Consider the following 21,305-nt stretch of genomic DNA (forward strand, 5'->3'; position numbering starts at 1 on the left):
GGAATTTTAATAAAGGATTGCTGACTCGGCCGTGGTGCTCTCCCTCTTCTGCTCCAGTTTTTCCAGTCATAACTTTGCTAGGGGTCCATGGTGTGCGGTAGCTTCCTTCCATTCATTCTTTTTTGTGTGGGGGTGGGGGGTCTTTTTTCTTTTTTTTTTTTAAGTTGTGCATTTAGTAGCATTTAGGACGTTCACAATGTTGTGCAACCACCATCTCTGTTTAGTTACAAACATGTCATCACCCCAAAAGAAAACCTCTTGCATGATTCCACTTACATGAGATATCTAAAATAGTCCACTTCATAGAACCAGAGAATAGAATGGTAGTTGCCAGGGGCTGAGGAGAGAGGGAAATGGAGAATTGCTATTCAACGGATATAGAGTTTCATTTATGCAAGATGAGTAAGTTCTAGAGATCTGCTGTACAACATTGTGCCTATAGTTAACAATACTGTACCATACACTTAAAAATCTGTCAAGAGAGTAGATCTCACGTTAAGTGTTCTCACCACAAAGAAGAAAAGAGAAAATTCCTTCCCCATTAAACAGTCACTCACCATTCCCTCCTGCCTCTGGCCCCTGATTTACTTTTTGTCTCTATGAATTTGCCTATTCTGGACATTTCATATAATGGAATCATACAGTAGGTGGCCTTTTATGTCTGGCTTTTGTCACTTAGCGTATTTTTGAGATTCATTCATATTGTAGCATGTGTCACTTTGTCATTACTTTTCATGACTGTATACTATTCCATTGTATGGATATACCACATTTTGTTTATCCATTCATCAGTTGGTGGACATTTGGGTTGTTTCCACCTTTTGGCTATTGAATAATGCTGCTGTGGATGTGCATGTACAAATATTTGCTAGAATACCTGTTTCTCCCATTCGTTCTTGCCTTGTACCTCTCTTCCCATCACCATATCTTTCCAAACCAGCAATCAGTGCACCTGGTCTATGTAGCGTTGAGAGGAAAAGTCTGTTCAGGAAACAGTTTGCCTCATGCTGTCTCTGCTATGTGTCTATCCCTCTCCAAGCCTTTTTCGTCCTCCATCCCCTTGGCCACTTTTTTGATGATTAATCCCATTTTGTCTTTGGATAATTAACATGTGATGTGCATGTCTTGTCTCCACAGTGAGGGCCTTCACACCAAGGTACCTCTTGGGCTTCTGTGTCCCCCACAGAGCCTTGCACACTTTGGGTGACCCAAGCAGTCTCAACCAGTTCCTAGGCCCGTACTTGCTTTGTGCCACCTGTCTGCTGGTGACTGACCCTCTCCCACTCTCCCCTGTCGCCCCTTTGCAGATGACGTGCTGACTAAAGATGCGGGTGAGTGTGTGATCTGCCTGGAGGAGCTGCTTCAGGGGGACACGATAGCCAGGCTGCCCTGCCTGTGCATTTATCACAAAAGGTACGAGAGAGCTGGTGGGGCCAGCTCAGCCACATCCCAGATCCCAGGGGCCTCCTTCCAGCTTGGAAGAGAGAAGGGCCAACCCTCATCAGTAGCCATTCTGTCCCATTGGGTGCAGGACAACCCTTCCTCCCCCTGAGGGCTCTGAGTGGGATCCAGGCAGAGGCCAGCAAATAGGAATGTGTGAACGTGCTCAGTGCAGGGCCAAGCAGAATTGCGCAAGGTTTTGCTCTGGTTTGTTGGCCTGGATGGTGGGGGCTGATGGAGAGACCTGTGGAGACCCATAGGTTGGAGGTGCTTAGGACCCCACAGAGCCAAAGATTCCATTCTTTGGAAAGTTGATCCTCCATCCGCCTCCCTGAGCCTTTTCTTCCTCTTTGGGCCCCTCTGCTCCATGGGGTGAGGGCCTTCATCTGTGCAAGACAGGCAGCATGGAGGGGTGTGCTTGCTGCCCCTGCACCCGCCTCTTCTCCCCAGAAGCCCAGGAGGCAGGAATAGCCACTACCTGTGGGACCACAGCCCTGAAAGCTGCTATAATTAGCAGGGCTGAGATTTATCCTCAGGCTCCAACATGAGCCGCCTTCTTGTTTCCAACTGGAAAGAAGACACCACCTTACCCAAGACAGGAGGACGCTCTGTGCTGCCTGTGGCTGCCACCTGCTCTCAGCTCCTTGAGCCTAAAGCTTCTTCCTGACACACAGGCTTTTCCAAAGCCTGGTTCCCGGAGCTGCTGTCCACAGGGTGACCATGGTGCCTGGTACTCGGATGTGGCTGATGCAGGGAAGGCTGCAGGTTGGCCTGAGGGAGGAGGTCTTGGTCTAGGCCCAGCACGGACCGCTCCAGTGTCCTGGGCAGGCACCAACCAGAACCAGAAGAAAGGAATCTTTGGCTCTGGGGAGAATTATGCAAATGATCTGTCTGGTTCCTGTCTTTGAAAATACCCAGATGTTGGTTTACAAATCAAAGAGCTGTCTTGGGGCAATCTCTGTCTCCTCTCTGATTCAGACAGTCCTTCCTGTAAACACTAGAGACCAGGGTTTCACTGTCAGCCTCCTCTCTGGCTCTCCATGGCAGTGTCACTGAGCCAGAGGGCCATCCTCCTCTTCCCACCTTCTCTGGGGAGGGCTAGATACCCACTGCCCACTACAGCAAACAGAGCCAGGTAGAGCTTAGGGGTCTCCTGAGAAATTAGCCACCAGGGAGGGAGCCTCAGGGCTGTTGCTTTGATCCAGGAGAGGGCTCTCTCAGGACCCCAGAGCTCAGAGCACTGGCCAGCCTGGGGGTCTTTGTTCCCCTTCCCTGCTCTTCAAGCCTTTGAGATAGTTGACTAGCCACCCTGCACAGGTCGCCCTCTCTCACCTTCTCACCTAATAGCTGTTGCCACCCTCCTGGGCTCCACACAGGTAAGATCTTGGTTCCTCTCAAGCCCACACTCCCCCCTACTTCCTGCAGTGCCCAGGTCCACCCTGATCCTGTATCCACCACACCAGATTGGCTGCTCCCAGCTGAGCCAAGATTAGTCTTAGTGTTCTCCCTGCTTCCTTCTTGCACAAAGTGGGTATCTGGGGACACCTTTATTTTCCCATGGGGTCCTCACAGGTGAGATGTAGGAAATTTTCTGCTCAGAAACCTGACCCTTGGAGAGAGCCAAGTGTCCTGGTCAGCAGGTAATGTATTTCCCCTTGCTGCCTCCCTGCCTCAGTTGCATAGACTCGTGGTTTGAAGTGAACAGATCTTGTCCAGAACACCCTGCGGACTGACCCTGCTGGGCTCACTTGCTGACTCCTCTCAAAGGTGAGCCCGTGGTTGGGGGTGCTCTGGGCTCAAGGTTTGGGGCAGAGTCACTCTGGGGCCTGGAGGTGGGGGGCTGAGTTGCCCTTATTACACACCCCACTGAGAAAGGAGCAGGGGGAGAGGGGAGTGTCTTAGCAATTAGTGATCCCATAAAGGGGAATATGATTCCCTGGGAAGGATGAGAGATACAAGCTCGCAGTTATGAAGAACTTGCTCAGTAGAGTTGGATTAGTTGGGGAAAAGACCAGTGTATTCCAGACATCTAGGGTGAATCTTGCTGAAGAAGGTCAGAAAGATCCCCTCGGAATGTGCCAGGTAGGAGAAGCTCGGGGACGGGACACTGGGTTTGCAGCCCAGCTCTGCCTTGTGCTCGTCAGGCGGCTGGGGCAAGTCCTTACCTCTCGGGTCTCTTTTTCTTTGGGGATGGGGATAATCTTGCTCCCCATCCCCGTGTGGACATCACACCATGAAACAAGACAGTCTGTGGGACAGTGCATTGTCCCCTGCCTTGCTTGTCAGCAGTCATTTCTCTGCTGGTTCTTCCCACCTGCAGGCTACCTCCCTCACCCCTGCTTCTAGATGAATCTGAGGCCTCCAGGCCCGACTCGGCCCCACCTAGCCCACAGCCCAGGTCCCCAATTCCACAGCAGGCCAGCGCAACTAACTTCCTCTCCCAAATATGCTCTCGTGTTCCCCAGTACAATGTCTGGTCTGACCTCTCCATTTCTTCCTCAGGACACCTTACTTTACTGCTGACCATCCTCTCCTGTCCCCATCCTATCTGTCCCTTTGAGTTCTGGGCTGGCACTTCCTTTTTTCTGGCAGACAGATAAAACCCCTAGAGAAACTAAAACCCTGACTCCACCTCATCTCACATCCAAAGGTTTTGGGGCCTCGTTTCTTTTCTGTCTCTCTCTCTCTCTCTCATTTCCTTGTTTTCTTTTGTTCTATGTTAGGTTTATTTTATTTATTCCAAGTAAACTCCCAGAACAGCTGATGATGTCAGACAGATCAGGGACATTTGCTCTTTTTACCTTCCCCTCAAAAACTGAGGACATGGGGAGAAGAAAAAGCGAGGGTGAGCATGAGGAGAGGGAGTGGAGCCTGGCACTGGTGTGCGAGTGTGAATTCCCGGCATGATGTTTGGCTTTGGGGGGCCCCCCCCCAGACCGGAACCACAGACACCCCCGCCCGGCCTCAGCAGGATGCCCACGGCTGGCCCCAACGGAGCGCGACTTACATATTACGGTCCCCACAGGGACAGCCAGCCCCTGTTCCTGAGAGGAGGCATCGGACACTGGGGCAGAGCTGAGCTGGGGACACCAGTGGGAACAGGGCACCCCTTCTGCACTGACTTCCAGAGAATGTTCTCCCTTTCTCCCTGAGGACACCAAATTGGATGCGAGTGATTTTGAGAGAAGAGAGAATCAACTGCTACCCTTCCCCTCACCCCTCATCCCAGGAGGGAAAGGGCCTTTTCTTTTTCACCTTTGAAAGGCATTGTGGGTCTGTCTCTAAAGTGTTTACAAAAAAAAAAAAATTATAAAAAAACACAAAAAGTCTAGTGTCGACTGGTGTTTTCCCTCGTGATGTTTACAGATTGCTGTCTGCTGCCCAGCTAGAACCCACTCAGTGACAGAAACGAACAGAGCCAGGTTCTCGCCGTGCGCGTTCTGATGGCGCTGGACCATCCTGTGCCCGGCGCCCCCGTCGGCCCTCTCCATCACCAACCGCTCTGCCTTGGGTTTTGTTTTTTTTTTTTTTTTCCATTTTTCTGGCTTGGTTGTGCACTTTTCTCCCCTTGGGACCCTGATATCTTGACCTCGTTGCCAAAAAACAACCCATCAAGGACCTTCTTCCCCTCCATTCTCGTTTCCTCCCCTCTTCCCTCCTGGTTCTGGTCAGTTCAGAGGATTGAACAATCACAAGTGTCCTGCAAAAATGCCTGAACATTTTTCTTAGACCCTTGTGGATTTTTTTTCCCAGAAAACTTAAACAAAGACTTATTAAAGGAATATGTACAGCAACCCCTGTTTTCAGGCACTCTGTTTGAGAACATTTTAGCCATTGATGTTCACACATGGCATCAGCCCATGCAAGATAGGTTTCTGTATTTATATATTAAAATACAAAAAAAAACCTTATAAAATGTTTAAAAAAATGTTCAAAGCTGGGGGAAAAAGCTTTCTTCATTAGTCAAGGTGTTTTGATATGGTATTAAAATAATGTCTAATAAAAGATGCACTGTGTGACTTTATTTTAATGAAGTGTTATTACACAATCAAGAAATGGGGGTTGAAGGCCTGTCCCCCACTCCCTCACCCACCTCCTTAGCCCTCTTTCAGGCTATTACTTGGGGCTACAGGTGTGTGAGGTGGTTCTCAGAGCAGTCATGCCTGGGTAGAGGGAACATGGCAGCTCAGACCCAAGTCCTACAGGTTTACTAACCCTCTCAAGCATCGTGGAATTACTCTGCCATCACCTGTGGAGTGGTTGTGACAGAACTCTTCTGGAACGATCTGCAGGGCAAAGATGGAGGCTGCAAGGATGCAAGTTCTTCCAGCTGTTGCCCCAGACCCCCTCCCCCTTTCATCCTGGGCTCCCCATCCCACGTCCTGCCCTGCCTGTTGCTCAGTCTGTCCGAGTCTTAGTGCTGACTCATGGGCATGTTTCATTGAGGCCCAGAAAGAGGCCCTGGTTTGGGGCTGAGCCAGCTCAGAGCCCTTGAACTAGAACCAGCCACTCAGGCTCACAAGAGTTGGCACACCTTGGGCTGGGCAGGAAGCTCAGGGCAAGGGATAGCAGTGCATGTCTGGCCTCTGTCCCCGTGCCAGACAGGCTCCCAGAGCGGCATTCCAGAGCCTGCGAAGGAAAGCTCTGGAGGGAGACGACTCCACGCCTTCTCTGCTCTGCCCCTTCTTAGGCCTCCCGTGTGCTGTTGTCTCTGGGCTTTATAATCCCACCAGGCCCTGGCTCTGCAGTCATCTTCCATCAAATGCTTCCTGAAGCACCGACTCTGCAAGGCATTTCAGGCCAGTGGACAAGTGTGAGCCAAGGCACAGGCATGCTCGGCATGTTCAGAGAAATGCTAAAGAGGAGTTTGTGGCTCAGCCTGGGCCTTAGCATCACATCCACCTGAGGTGGAGACCCCAGGGACTGGCAATTGCCATGGTGGCAAGAACATGGCCTCCAAACTGTCTTCCTGTGGGCTCCTCTACTTGGCAGAGTGATCTTGGGGAAACGACATCATCTAAACTTCAGCTTCTTCCCCTGTGAAGTGGGGACAAAGTCACACAGCTCAGAGGTCACCGTGAGGGTCAGAGAATCTGCCCAGAAGCTCCTGGCACATGCATAGCAGACTCCCTTGTAGCTTTGTCACCGCAAAGAGCTCTGTTCTATTCACAGCACCTCCTGCTTCTGCCTGGCAACTGTGTCTCCCTGTTCTATATTTAATTCCTCCAGTAGAGCTGGCCCTGAAGGAGATCTCCTTGCCTGACCCCTGGGCTTATAGATGGAGCCGTGTGTGCCCACCTTGGTGGCTTAACCCCGGTGGCCTTGGCATCTTCCTTGGCGAGCCGAGTGGTCGTGAACCAGGCGGGGCAGGGCTGGAGCCCACGCTGGGTGCTATTCCAGGCTCCCGGGGCTGGTGCTTATATCCCCACCCCCAGAGACTTCCATTCCCACCTAGCACACTGCAGCCCTCTGCTGGCTGCCACGTCCCCCGACTTCAGACTCGGATTGCCAGCTCCTGGGGTGGGGTTGGGACCCAGGTCGACCAGGCTTCCCAGGTGGATGCACTCTCTGTCGTCCTCCACCCAGACGTCTCTCCTGGGCACTGCCTTTCTGGGAGGGGAGGGAATTGGGAAGAGCTGGGACGTAGGTTCTTCCCACTCCCACTGCTAGGGCCCAGCAGCAGCTCAGGAAGACCGTTCATCTAGTAGCCATTTAATGATGGTGAAGTTCTTTAGGAGAATGTCCTTATTCTTAGGAGATAAATGCTGAATTATGTAGGTGAATGATGTCAAGAAATGTGTAATTCAGTTCCATGTGGTTCCCCAAAAAATACACACAGGAGACAAATAAGGCAAAAATATTCATTGTTGAACCTTAGTGGCTGGTATTTCAGTGAGCAGTGTACTTGTTCTTTCAACTCTTCTGTATGTTTGAAATTTTTCCTAATAAAAAATTGTGGGCAAATGGCCATTTGCTGAGCACCTACTAGTTGCCAGGCACTGGGGGGCACATCAGAGAAGAGTAAAGGAGAAACCTGCCACTGCAGAGTGCTCCCCTGGGAGGGCTGCGGGGCGACAGGCAGCCTGTGCGGAAGGAAGGGGAGAGGACTGGTGAGCTGTGTCTCTGGAGTGCACACGGCTGGTGGTTAGCGGGTGGTTTTGGGGACAGGGCCAATGAGACTTGCCCCCACACCATGCCTTGGCACCGCTACTGCTCCCATTCAGGGCATCCAGGGGACAGAAATGTAGAGGAGCGAACTCAGGGCTCAGCACAGAGGAGGGGTTCCAAGAACCAAGTAGGGCTGAGGAGTCACTGAGCTGCCTCTGCCCAGGGCCTGAACAGCTTGGGGTTGAGGGGTGGAGGCAGTGAAGGAGCTCAGAGGTGGCCTGGGAGAGGGAGGGTGAGGGGAGATGGAGGGTGCTACTGCCTCCCCTGCATCACTGGCCCAGCAACTTTCCTGAGGGGCCAAGGCCCGGGGGTGAGGGAGATGGGCCCGCACGATAGGACCTGCAGGGGGCTGGAGAGTTTAGAGATTGGCTTCTAGGCACTTCCCCAACCCTGAGAAGTGGGGGGCCCAGGGCTGAGAGCTGTAGGCCCAAACAGAGGTGAGTGCTGGGTGCTGCTGCCAGAGCAGAGGCTGCACTGTCTGAGCTTTATTGGTGTTGGGTGCCCTCTCGTGGGCTTAGGGGGGAACAACTGGCAAGTACCCCACGCAGGTAGCTCCAGCCAGGGATCCCAAGGCAGGGGCAGGCTCCAGGATAACAGATCCTGACTTTGAGGACAAAAAATCAGGTAGTAAATACATCACACCATGGAGAGAGGTGGTACAAGGAGAATAACTTCACCTCCATTTTCAATGATTGGTAGCAGCTGCTTGAAGAACGTGATCAGAATGTTCTAAGATCCAGTGGGAGTCCTAAGTGATGTCGGCCATAGGCATGTCCTCAGGCCCTGAGGTTCTCATAGGTGGAGCAGCTGGCATAGGGACCTGGGTCCCTGAAAGCAACTTTCCTTCTGTAGCCTGAGCATCATCCCCTCCCCAGGCTGCAACAAGTCAGAGGACAGGCCCGAGGAGGGGTGGGGAGGGCAGGCACGGGAGGCACTTCACAGGTGCTGCCTGCTCATCTCCTGCCAGCTGAAAATGGAGTTCAGGCTTATTTTGGAGCCCCCAAGGAGAAGACCTATCAACGTGGAGGTGGAGCTCCCTTCTACACCAGGATAGGAGTGTTCCTGTCACCGGGCAGGCGGAGTAGAGCTAAGGGTGGTGGGTCTTCAGGCTTTGTCCCCAGGCCCCCAGCAGTGGGGAGGTTGAGACAGAGGGGAAGGCAGGCGAAGACCCCTGCAGGGTCTGGGCAAAGGCAGAGCTGTTCTGTGGCATGAGGAAAGGTTCCAGAACAGGAGGTTCCATTGTTTGGGGGCTTATGGGCCAAGTGCTTGCAGCCTCTCACAGCACCTTGCCTGGGTTCATGAGGCCTTGGGGATCCAGCATGGCCTTCAGTTGCCGCATGGTCTGCACACCCACAGCGCCCACCTCCTCCTGCAGCAGCTGCCGCTTGCCCAGCCCAATACCGTGCTCCCCGGTGCACGTCCCGTGGAGTGCGAGTGCCCGCCTAGGAGACAGTGAAAAAGAGATCCACAGTGGGGTGCTCCTCCCACTTCCCTTAGCTCTCCCCCAACCTGCCCACCCCGGACTTTGCTCTGACCTGCTCAGCCGTTCTGCAAAAGCCTTGACCCTGCGGAGCTCCTCGGGGTCCTCTGGGTCCACCGACAGCATGCAGTGGAAATTGCCGTCACCCACATGCCCAGCAGTGGCTCCTGGGGGCCAGAGGACAGAGTTCCTGCCCTAGCCCAGCCCTCCCTGCCTCCCACCCAACCAGTGGTGGGCAAGCCAAACCTGTGAGTCCCGAGGCATTCAGGTCCTCTTTGGCCTGCACCAGGATCTCCGGCAGCCGGGAGATGGGCACACACACGTCGGTGGAATAGCCCTGGGTCGGAGGCAGGCCTGTGAGGTTCGCCCCGCCCCCTCTGCATGCCCAGAGGTAAGGGGTCACTGCGGTCAAGGGTAAGAACAGGGTTGAGGGGCTCAGCCTCACACGGAAACATGCCTGCTCTTCTCTGGGCTCAGTTTCCGCTGTACGACAAGATGATTGACTGGGTATGTTCACCAGGTGCTGCCAGCAGAGGCTTCCACAACTCTCACCTTGCTCCCCACCCCCAGCTCTGGGCAGGTCCCGCAGTGCCCCCACTACTGAGCCTTTGCACTTGCTGCCTGGAACCCAGTCTCCCACTTCCTGTAGTTGACCTCTTCCACCTCATCATCTCTTCCTCCAGGAAGCCTTTCCTCTGTGTTCACAACTCCTGAGAGCGCCGTGCTGCACCTGCTCTGTCCCTGTGCCCAGGGCCTGGCTTACGGCAGGGGCTCCCCAAGGATTTGGCAGATGACTGTGCTTCTCTCTAGATCGTGTCCGAGAAACAGCTGGATGGGGGCAGTGCTGCTGCAGTGGGCCTCAGCCTGCTGCCCTGGACAGTAGGGTTGTGGGCTGAGGAAAGGGTCCATGGGCTGGGCCGCAGGTCCCACCTCCACCCCAGCCCGGCTCACCTTGCAGCCCGGCCGCAAGGCCAGGACTGCGTACCAGGCGTTGTGCCGTGCTTGCCAGAGCCTGCTGCGCTCCTCAGCATCCTTGGCCCAGGAGAAGTGGGAGGCTCCATGGTGCTGGGTGATTTCCTCTGCAGGGGACAGGGGGTTGACACTGGACCCTACTCTGGGACAGCCCATCCTCGCCCCCTACCAGCCGCCCCACAGCACACCTGCCCGCTGCAGCTGCTCTTCCAGTGCCTTCTCAGAGCCGTGGAACTCAAGGAAGAGCGTGGGTGCCACGGAGCAGTTCAGCTTGCTGTATCTGTTGCAGGCGTCTATCGTGATTTCATCCAGGAACTCTGGGACCAAGGAGAGGGCAGGCGAAGTGAGGCCTGGCCTTCAAAGGGGGCTTCTTCTAGGGAGCCCACTTCGACTGCCCAGTCCCTAGCTCACCAATGCGGGCCACAGGCACTGCAGCCTGGAGAATGTGTACAGTGCTGTCCACCGCTGCCTGGACACTGGGGAATGCACAGGTGGCAGCCACCGTGGCCTCAGGGGCAGGGTGCAGGCGAAGGGTGGTGGCTGTGATGAGGCCCAGCGTCCCCTCGGAGCCCACGAAGAGCCCAGTGAGGTTGTAGCCAGCTGCACTCTTCCTGGGCCCAGGGACACACAAGGTAGGTGAGTGCCCAGGTCATGTGACAATGGATTTCTGGCCAGAAGCCTGGAGCTAAAAGCAGGGACACTGTCCCCCAGGCTCCTGCCAGGTAGGGAGCTGAGCCCGAAGTCTGGGTTGGCCCCCTCAGCCCAGACTGCCATCAAGGCAGATGTTCCTTTGCAAGGCCCAAATCAACCTCATGCGGGAAGAACAAACCCCAGTACCATCGGCCTTGGCCCACCTGACAGAGACTCAGACCCCTCAGAAGCTTGGCCCACTTATCCAGGAGGATAGGAAAATGGCAGAAATGATAGAGGGTGCTCACCTGAAGTGGCGGCCTGGCCCCGCGGTGTGAAGCAGCCGCCCATCAGGCAGAACCACCTCCAGGTTTAGCACGTTGTCCCGCATGGTACCATAGCGCACGGCGTTGGTGCCCGAGGCCCCAGTGGCAGCCATGCCACAGAGCGAGGCATCTGCACCTGGGTCTGGAGGGCAGAGTGCAGACAGAAGGCAGCCTGGGTTGGGCAGGCACCCAGGGACAGGGGGGTCCCCTTAAGTCCCAGAAACAGCCCTGCCGCCAGGGTCCCAAGGAAGGCCCTTGAGTCCCAACCTACCCACAGGAAACCAGAGGCCGCTGTCCCGCAAGTGGGTGTTGAGAGCTTTGCGTGTGACGCCGGGCTCCACCACCACAGAGAAGTCTTCTGGATTCAGCTCCAGGATTCGGTCCATGTGGGTCAGGTTGACGCAGACACCGCCCTGGCAGGAGGTGTGCCAAGGGGCCAGCTGCCCTAGGTTTCCTGCCAGGCCACAGACCCCAGGACCCTACCTCATGGCTGACATCCTAGCAGCCAGACCAGAGCCCTGGGATGACAGGTAAGGAGGGCCGGACCTAACTGACCAAGCTGTGTATGGTGGAGGAGGCAGGCACAAATGTGACAAGTGTGATGGGACCAGAACCTGGCTAGGGGAGGGAGCCACCATACCTGCACAGCACAGACTCCACCCTCAAGCCCGGTGCCTGTGCCGAATGGGATGATGGGCACGCCTTGGCTGTAGCATAGGGCTGCCAGCCGGCTGACCTGCTCCACATTCTGGGGCCACACCACGGCGTCCGGAGGTTGGCACCTAAAACCAGACCCTCAGTGGTTTAGGGGTATGTGTAGCCCTCTGGACCTGCTCATGTTTCAAGGAGCCTGGAGGTGTTTCAGAGCCTGAGGCTACGCAGTGGGAGAGGGGCAGGGAGCACTCTTCTAGCTGGGTGTGGAGGTGAGGCAGAGCACCCCAAAACAGATGGGCAGGAAAGAAGACAACCCAGGACCCTCACTCCAGTCAGGGGTTCTGACCCGGGAGGGGGTCCCCCCACACCTGTGCACCGACTCATCATGCCCATGATGCTCTCGGACCACAGCAGCGGTGGACACGTGGGGGCTGCCCACAACTGCCTTCAGAGCCTCCACGAAGCCCTTGCTGAGTTCACCCTGCAGGGGAGAAACACATTGCTGGGGTCGATCAAAGACACCACAGCCCTGTCCGGTGGCAGGTGGGAGGAATAGGGGCTGGAGTGGGAGAGCGGCTGTCAGCACCTCTGGCCTCCTCTGCCTCCCACTGACACCTGCCAGGGCCAGCACAGCTGGGCCTTGCCAGTGGGCCCACTAGACAAGCCCACTCTACAGAAATGCCCCTTTCCAAACAGAATGGTCAGGGTCAGCGTTTCACTTCAGGAAACCTGCCACCCAAATGAAAATAAAACCAGACACACTCTACAAAAGGGGTGTGAGCAGAATTCCATAAAGTAGCCAAATTTGTCTTGTGACTTGGAAAGGTTACTCGTCTCTGTCCTTCCTCCAAGGCCAGCCAGGCACAGGAGGGGCACAGAGCTTGATAAAGAAAGGACAGGAAGGAAAAACTTCCGCTGCCCCTCCACTGAGGCACCCCGCCCCCGACTCCGTCTGGCAGCCTTGGCCTTGGCCCAGGGCTTGTAGGTCTCTTGGAGCCCTTCTAGGGATTTCATCCCATTTTACAGTTAGGGAGTGGAGGCCAGCAAGTTAAGAGGACAGAGCCTGGCCTAGAACCCAGGTCCTTGGCTCCCAGGCATTCTTTCAAAACGTGTATATTCAGGAGCCCCAAAGGGGAGCCCTGGAGCCCACAAACCTTTCATTTGACAGCACCACCTGTGGCAGCTGTGAGGGACTCGTCCCATCTCACTCAACACCCACACTTGACACAGGGTGAGCTCAGTGTTCCTCTGCTCAAGTTCACACGGTGCTAGGGCAGCACGAGCTCGCTGGGAACTTGGCATCACGCACCACCCTCCGGGGGTCTCCCCCTACCCCAACCTACCTTCGTACCCCTGGAGCAGTAACCCCTCCAGAGGAACAGCCCCCAGGTCGCAGCCCTGAGCAAGGAGGCCATGGCTGGCAGCCGCCAGAGGAATGTAGTCACCAAGGCGAGGTGAGGTGGGGTGTTAAGTGGACGCACCAGACCATTGGCTGTGCCGGGGGTGGGGCCTGCTTAAGGTAGTGCCGTCTTAAGGTGGCTCTGCCAGACGTTGCTGAGTCAGGTACTTCTGTGGGCACTGAAGTCAGTGCTTCTAAAAGAGAGGTAAGGCTTGTCTGACACAAAGGGAAACAGGATAGTGACCTCGCCCTGGCTTAAAGCTCTGCCATTCAAGGACCTGTGGTCCTTGAAACAAATGCATACTCCTTGTCATGGCCTTAAAGGTCCTTCCGGTTCTTGCTGACCTCTCCATCTACCCCACTTCCTTCCAATCTCCTCTTTGGCCTCCAAGCTCCAGCTTCCCTTTCAGTTCTGAACACCCTAAGCTCCAGCCAGCTCTGGGCCTTGGCACATGCCCTCAGCCTGGAGCAGTCTCCAGATTCTCCTCCAGTTGGTTCTTTCTCACCCTGCAAATCTCAGCTCCAGTGTCACAGTTACAGTAGGCTGTGACTAGGGCTGTGAGGAGGCAAGTGCAGGGAGCCCCTTCAGGGATGGAGGGAGTGGGGCAGTGAGGCAAGCCAGAAAGGCTTCCTGGAAGAGGAGAGTTAAGAATGAGCAGCAGGGGCCGCCTGGTGGCGCAGCAGCTAAGTTCACACATTCTGCTTCTCGGTGGTCTGGGGTTTGCCGATTTGGTTCCCAGGTGTGGACATGGCACCACTTGGCAAAAGCCACACTGTGGTAGGTGTCCCACATATAAAGTAGAGGAAGATGGGCATGGATGTTAGCTCAGGGCCAGTCTTCCTCAGCAAAAAGAGGAGGATTGGCAGTAGTTAGCTCAGGGCTAATCTTCCTCAAAAAAAAAAAAAAAGAAAGAAAGAAAGAAAAAAGAATGAGCAGCAGTTCACCAGGTAAATGAAGGAAAAGTCTGTTGCATCCTTTTCATTTCCACTCTCCCACTGGGCAGGTCTTGGGACTATCCTGAAATGATGTGGCTGCTGCTCTTGAAGTTATTGCAAGCTCAGGTTTCCTCCCATAGCAAATTTGAAGAAACATATTGCTAACATCACTGAGATAAAGCTATTTCTAGGTTTATTTTTCTTCCCAATAGAATCAGGAATACAAACTCCTACTAGGGTCCTTCTCCCCAACCCCATTTGAATGAATTCATACTTCCACTCTCAATACGTTGCTTAACGGGCTTGTCTCAAAAAAGTCTCTTTTACAGCTGCTTATTTCAAATCAAGAGCCAGTGAAAGTCCACACAATGCATTTGGTTAATGTGTCTCGTAAATCTCTTTTAATCCACAACAGTTTTCCTCTCCCCATTTTTTTCCATGCCATTTATTTGTTAAAGAAACAGTCGCTTGTTCTGTAGAACTTTCCACATTCTGTATTTGAATGATTGCATGCTTGTGGTATTGTTTAATATATTTCTCTAATCTCTGTATTTCTTGTTAATTGTTAGATCTAGATGTGGCACTATCCAATACAACTTTCTGCACTGATGGAAACATTCTATATCTGCACTTCCCAATATGGTAGCCATTAGCCACATGTAGCTAATGGTACTAGAGGTATCTATGACTGGAGGAGAGATGCCAGGTAGAGTTTGTGGCAAACCCTAAAAGAAGAACCACAATGTAGATCCCTAAGGTTTGGAGCAGGGCCATGATGTCTATGACAGAGAGCTGTACACTATTCAAAACACTTCCCTTGGCCTACTACTGGGTCCCTGTTAAGGTAGTGAGTGTGACCACAAGACATCAAGTGACCATGTGCCCAGAGCTGGCCATCATGAGCTGCATTCTATCAGACCCGCCAAGTCATAAAGTCAGATGGGTCCAAAACAATCCATTTCTAGACGAAAGGGGAACAAACAAAATTGGGCACCAGCAGGGCCAAGGGGCAAAGTAAGCTGTGTGAGTAGGTGGTCCCGACCCTCATGTCACCCACCATCGCTTGGCCAGCACCTCTCCCTCAGCTCACACCTATGGCCTTATGGGGGAACTTATGTCCAGGTGATAGAGGAGGAAAAAGTTCAAGCTTGGTTCACAGGTGGATTGGCTTAGTACAAGGGCGTAAGCTGAAAATGGACTGCTGCTGCACTGCAGCCTCACTTAGGGTGGCCCTGAAATCCTCCCAATTGACAGAGCTCCAAGTCATGCATCTGGTCACCCCCTTTTGTAGAAGGAAAATTGGCCTAAGAGAAGAATATGTGTGGGTCCATGGGCGATGGGGAATGGCTTGGCTGGTTGGTCAGGGATCTATGAGGAGATTGGAAAATCAGGGTCAAGTAGGTTTGAAGAGGGCTGTGGATGGATCTACAGGAGGAGGCACAAGGTGAGTTCTATCAGATGTATCACATGTTAATGCCCACCAGAGAGCATCCACCCTGGAAGAGACTAAACGAAGTAGATAACATGATTCAGCCACTTGTCATCAGCCAACCTCTATCAGTGACCACCCCAGAGCTGGCACAATGGTAGTAGGGATAGGGGCTAATAATGGGCCCACCAGCATGGGCACCCACTCACTAAGGCTGATCTAGCTACTGCCACTGCTGAATATCCAACTTACTGTAACACAAACCAACACAGAATCCCCCACATGGTACTCTTCCTCAGGGAGACCAGCCAGCCACTTGGTGACAAGTTGATTAGGTTGAACCCCTTCCACTCTGGAAGGGGAGCAGTTTATCTTGACTGAAATCAACACAGCACATGTTATGGATATAGGTTTGCCTCTCCTACCTGCATGGCCTCAGCCAACACCACTGTCTAAGGCTCACAGAGTATTTGATCCACCACATAACGTCACCTCATGCCAAGCGACTCACTTTTTAGTAAAGCAGGTGCAGTAGTGGGCAAATGATCATGGGATCCACTAATCCTAATGTATACCTCACCATCCAGAGGCCCGACCTGACAGAGCAACAGGAGCAATGGCCCCTGGAAGGTGCAGCTAAGGCACCAGCTTGGCGATGCATCTGATCAGCCCTAATGCCAGAAGAGGAAGATATTTTTATATGAATGCCAGATAAAGGGTGAATATCCAGATTACTTTCAACTTTTTATTTCTTTTTAAAGATTTTATTTTATTTTTTCCTTTTTCTCCCCAAAGCCCCCTGGTACATAGTTTCATATTCTTCGTTGTGGGTCCTTCTAGTTGTGGCATGTGGGACGCTGCCTCAGCGTGGTTTGATGAGCAGTGCCATGTCCGCGCCCAGGATTCGAACCAACAAAACACTGGGCCGCCTGCAGCAGAGCACACGAACTCAACCACTCGGCCACGGGGCCAGCCCCTTAACTTTTTATTTTGAAATAATTTTAGACTTACAGAAAAATTGCAAAAATAGTACAGAGTTCCTATAAACCCTTCACTTAGTTTTCGCTAATGCTTACATCATACATAGCCATGGTACAATTATCAAAATTAAGAATTGGTAAAATACACTTGGTCCAGTTAGAGAATTGGTACAATACTAAACTGCACATTTGATTTCGCCGATTCTTCCTCTTATGTCCTCTTGTTTTCTGAGGTGTTTGTCCATTTGTTTGTCTGGTCTAGGACCTAATCCATCGTCCCACACTGCATTTAGTTGTCTCCTTTGCCTCCTATAATCTGTGACAGTTCCTCAGTCTTTACTTGTCTTTCTGATCTTGACATTTTGAGGAGTACTGGTCAGTTACTTTAGAGGATGTTCCTCAGTTTGGGTCGTCTGATGTTTTCTCATGAGTAGATTGAGGTCAGGCGTTTTTCGCAAGAATACCACAGAAGAGATGTGCCCTTCTCAATATATCGTATCAGCCGTATAAGATGTCAATATGTCTTATCATTGGTGATGTTAACTTTGATCAGTTAGTTTAGGTGGAGTCTGTGGGTTTCTGCACTGTGAAGTTACTATTTGTATCTTCATAATAAATAATATATATTGGGAGAGATACTTTATGACCATGCAAATTCTGCTTCTCTTCAAATTTTCACCCACTGTTTTTAGCACCCATTGGTGGATCTTGCCTGCAATGGTTGTTATTGTGGCTTCTAATGGTGATTTTCCATTTCTCTTATTTCTTTTATATTATTTAATTAGACTTATTCTCTAAAGAGGAGCTGTCCCTTCTCTCTCATTCATTTATTTACTTAGTGATTACGTATTACCAATATGAACTCATGGCTATTTATTTTATTCCATAGGTTATTATCTAATACTATCATTACTTATTTTCTTGCTCAAATTGTTCCAGCTTTGGCCATTGATGGCCTCTGTCATGTAGGTGTCTCTGCAGTTTAGACTGGCCTTTACCTTTTTTGGTGCACTGTCTTACTTTCTAGTACCTAAAGATGCTCCAGACTTATCTTGTCTTTTCTCTGCCCCAGCCCTGTAATCAACCACCTTTCCAAGGAGTTCTGGTTCCTTTTAGCAGAGAATAGTATTTAGAAACCAAGATCTGGGTGTTAGAAGCGCTTTTTTTTTTTCCGGCTGAGGAAGACTAGCCCTGAGCTAACATCTGTGCCAATCTTCCTCCACCTTATATGTGGGTTGCTGCCACAGCATGGCTAACGAGTGGTGTAGGTCTGCACCTGGGATCCAAACCTGCAAACCCAGGTCACTGAAGTGGAGCATGCCAAACTTAACCACTACGCCATGGGGCTGACCCCTAGATGTGCTTTTAAAGCTCCACCATTGGCCAGCCCTGGTGGCCTAGTGGTTAAGTTTGGTGTGCTCTGCTTCAGTGGCCCAGGTTCAGTTCCCAGGCATGGACCTACACTACTTGTCAGTGGCCATGCTGTGATGGCAGCTCGCATACAAAATAGAGGAAGATTGGGAACAGATATTATCTCGGGGTAAACCTTCCTTAGCAAAAAAAATCAAAATTAGAAAAAATAAAACTCAACCATAAGAAAACATGATTAATAAATGGGCAAAAGATCTGAATAGACACTTCACCAAAGAAGATATACAGATAGCAAATAAGCATATAAAAAGATGCGCAACATCATATGTCATCACGGAACTGTAAGCTAAAACAACAAGATGCCACTACACATCTATTAGAATGACTAAAATCCAAAAAACTGACAATATCAAATGTTGACAAGGACACAGAGCAATAGGAATTCTCATTCATTGCTGATGAGAATGAAAAATGGTATAGTCACTTTGAAAGACAGTTTCTTACAAAGCAAAACATAATCTTACCATTTGACCCAGCAACCACATTCTCAGATATTTACCCAACTTGAATTGAAAACTTATGCCCATACAAAAACCTGCATATGAATGTTTGTATCAGTTCATTGATAATCACCAAAAAACTAGAAACAACCAAGGTGACCATCCAAAGGTGAATGGATAAACTAACTGTAGTCCATTTACACAGTGGAATATTAGTCAGCAATAAAAAGAAATGAGCTAAAGCCAGCCCTGTGGCCAAGTGATTAAGTGCATGCACTCCACTTTGGCAGCCCAGGGTTCTGCCCATTTGGATCCTGGGCACAAACCTGGTACCACTTGCTCATCAGGCCATGCTGGGGAAGCGTCCCACGTAGCAGAACCAGAAGGATCTACAACTAGAACATACCGCTGTGTACTGGGGGGCTTTGGGGAGAAGAACAAGGAAAAAAAAAGAAGAAGATTGGCAACAGTTGTTAGCTCAAGTGCCAATCTTAAAAACAAAAAATGGAAATGAGCTATCAAGTCACAAAAAGACATGGAGGAACCTTAAATGCACATTGCTGAGTGAAAGAAGTCAGTCTGAAAAGACTGCATACAACTGTGTGACATTCTGGAAAAGACAAACTATAGAGACAGTAAAAAGATCAGCGGTTGCCAGGGGTTTGAGGTGGAGAGGATGAATAAATGAAGTGCAAGGGATTTTTAGGGTAGTAAAACTATTCTGTATGATACTATAATGGTGGATACATGCCATTAAGCATTTTTCAAAACCTATAGAATTTTACAACACCAAGAATGAACTTACTACAGGTAAATTTTAAAGTCGCATAGGACGTAGGCAGATTGCAGGAAAGAATGCAGACTGTGACAAGAGAATCAAACTGTATCTTTCTAAATGTATGAAACAACCTCACTGAAGGAAGGCGAGGAGGAGGCGCTGACCTAAGTAACTTTGGAAATGAATGGTGTCTGTAAGATTTAAGGCAAAAGGAGCCGCACCTAAGTTCTCTACTCTAGCCAGTGAAGTTATTTTCCACAGGGGTTCAAGTTAACAATTCTGATACGACTATGTGTGTGTACTGGATTGATTGACTAAATTAATGAATGAGGAGAAGAGACGAGCCTCTCGTGCAGAAGAATTCCAGGTAAATTATGCTAATATATGAACAAATTTTTCCACCCTAAAGGTAGGGGAGCACAACTTCCCACTCCTTAACAGTGGGCTGCTCATAGTGACTTCTTCCAAAGAGTGCAGTGTGGGAAAGGGAAAGAAAAAGAGTCACTTTAAGGTGGAGAAACCTGATAAACACTACTTCTGCCAGATGATCAAGGGCAGTATCAACAGTCGTAAATCATATTGATAGTATGTAGCTGTACTGGGTTGGGTAGTATCCTCCCAAAACTCTTGTCCTTCCCAGGCCTTCAGAATGTGACTTTATTTAGAAATTGGGTGGTTGCAGAGGTAGTTAAGATGAGGTCATACTGGAGTAGGGTTGGCCGTACTCCAATATGACTGGCATCCTTATAAGAAGAGGCGAAGAAGTGGGGCCGGCCTGGTGGCCGAGCAGTTAAGTTCGCACGTTCCGCTTCGGTGGCCCAGGGTTCACCAGTTTAGATCCTGGGTGTGGACATGGCACCGCTCGGCAAGCCATGCTGTGGTAGGCATCCCACATATGAAGTAGAGGAAGATGGGCATGGATGTTAGCTCAGGGCCAGTCTTCCTCAGCAAAAAGAGAGGAGGATTGGAAGCAGATGTTAGCTCAGGGCTAATCTTCCTCAAAAAAAAAAAAAAAAAGAAGAGAAATAGATATGAAGGGAGACTGTCATGTGGCGATGGAGGTGGAGATTGAAGGGCTGCAGCCACAAGCCAAGGAAGCCAGGCCAACAGCCAGAAGCTGGGAAGAAACAAGGAAGGATTCCCCCTATGGGTTTCAGATGCAGCATGACCCTGCCAACACCTGTATTTCAGACTTCCAGCCTCCAGAACTGTGAAAGAACACATTCATGTTGTTTTAAGTCACTGAGTTTGTGATACTTTGTTACAACAGCCCTAGGAAACTAATACACTACCCTTGATATGACATGATGAAAAATGGCACTTTACCTCTGAGTTCTTCTCCCAAAAATCCACACCCCAGTCCAATCATGAGAAAAACATCAGACAAAGGCCAGTAGAGGAGCATCCTGCAAAATACCTGACTAATACTCCTCAAAACTGTCAAAGTCATAAAAATAAGGAAAATCTGAGAAACTGTCACAGCCAAGAAGAGCTCCTTAGTCCATTCGAGCTGCCGAACCCATTAACAACAACATTTAGTGGCTTAAACATCTATTTCTCATAGTTCCTGAGGCCAGGAAGTCCAAGATCAAGGTGCCAGCAGATTTGGTGTCTGGTGAGAACTTGCTTCCTGGTTCACAGACAACCGTTTTCTCACTGTGTCCTTACTTGGTGGAAGGGGCAAGGGAGTTCTCTGGGGTCTGTTTTATAAGAACACCCATCTGATTCATGAGGGCTCTGCCCCCCTGACCTAATCCCCTCTCAAAGGCCCCCCCCTCCAAATACCATAACACTGGGGATTAGGTTTTAACATATGAATTTTGTGGGGTCACAAATGTTCAGTTTGCAGCAGAGCCTAAGGAGACATGAGGACTAAATGTAATGTGGTATCCTGGATGGAATCCTGGAGCAGAAAAAGGACCTTTGGTAAAACTAAGGAAATCTGCATAAACTATGGACTTTAGTTAATAATATACTAATATTGGTTCATTAATTATAACAGATGAACCATACTAATTAATATGAGATGTTAATAATAGGGGAAACTATGTGTGGTTGTAGGGAAAGATATGGGAACTCTGTACTGTCGGCTCAGTTTTTGGTAAATATAAAACTTTCCTGAAAGAAATTAATTCTATTAATAAAAAAATAAATAAAAATGAGGATCAGTGCAGGAGGATTGACTCCACTAGATAATAAAACATGCCACAAAACGTGATAATCAGATGTGTGGTATTGTTGC

The 21,305-nt window shown here is 50.7% G+C and overlaps 2 protein-coding genes across 5 annotated transcripts in view; one reads left to right on the plus strand and one right to left on the minus strand.

Annotated features, from left to right (window-relative positions):
- The window catches only part of ZNRF1 (zinc and ring finger 1), a 97,053-nt gene extending 91,608 nt beyond the window's left edge, over positions 1–5,445 (plus strand). Inside the window, exons 3-6 of one of the 4 annotated variants that reach the window (XR_002806843.2) lie at positions 1,308–1,413; positions 3,116–3,207; positions 4,164–4,285; positions 4,466–5,445. Coding sequence is in view for 3 of the 4 variants with exons in the window: in XM_070262073.1 (XP_070118174.1) it covers positions 1,308–1,413; positions 2,788–3,016 (335 nt within the window). In the remaining variant the exon portion in view is untranslated. The other 3 variants (XM_023637332.2, XM_005608432.4, XM_070262073.1) reach the window with 3 other exon arrangements.
- A 1,842-nt stretch (positions 5,446–7,287) lies between these two features.
- On the minus strand, positions 7,288–13,381 carry LDHD (lactate dehydrogenase D). Its single transcript, XM_001501313.5, has 11 exons — positions 13,014–13,381; positions 12,039–12,151; positions 11,657–11,798; positions 11,288–11,429; positions 10,999–11,158; positions 10,472–10,671; positions 10,249–10,377; positions 10,040–10,167; positions 9,335–9,425; positions 9,144–9,255; positions 7,288–9,050 (listed from the first exon to the last, which is right to left on the minus strand). The coding sequence occupies exons 1-11, from the start codon at positions 13,083–13,085 to the stop codon at positions 8,885–8,887; spliced, it is 1,455 nt and encodes a 484-aa protein (XP_001501363.1). The 5' UTR covers positions 13,086–13,381; the 3' UTR covers positions 7,288–8,884.
- Between the last annotated feature and the right edge of the window lie 7,924 nt (positions 13,382–21,305).

The sequence above is a fragment of the Equus caballus genome, chromosome 3 (assembly GCF_041296265.1).
Source record: "Equus caballus isolate H_3958 breed thoroughbred chromosome 3, TB-T2T, whole genome shotgun sequence".
Taxonomy (NCBI): domain Eukaryota; kingdom Metazoa; phylum Chordata; class Mammalia; order Perissodactyla; family Equidae; genus Equus; species Equus caballus.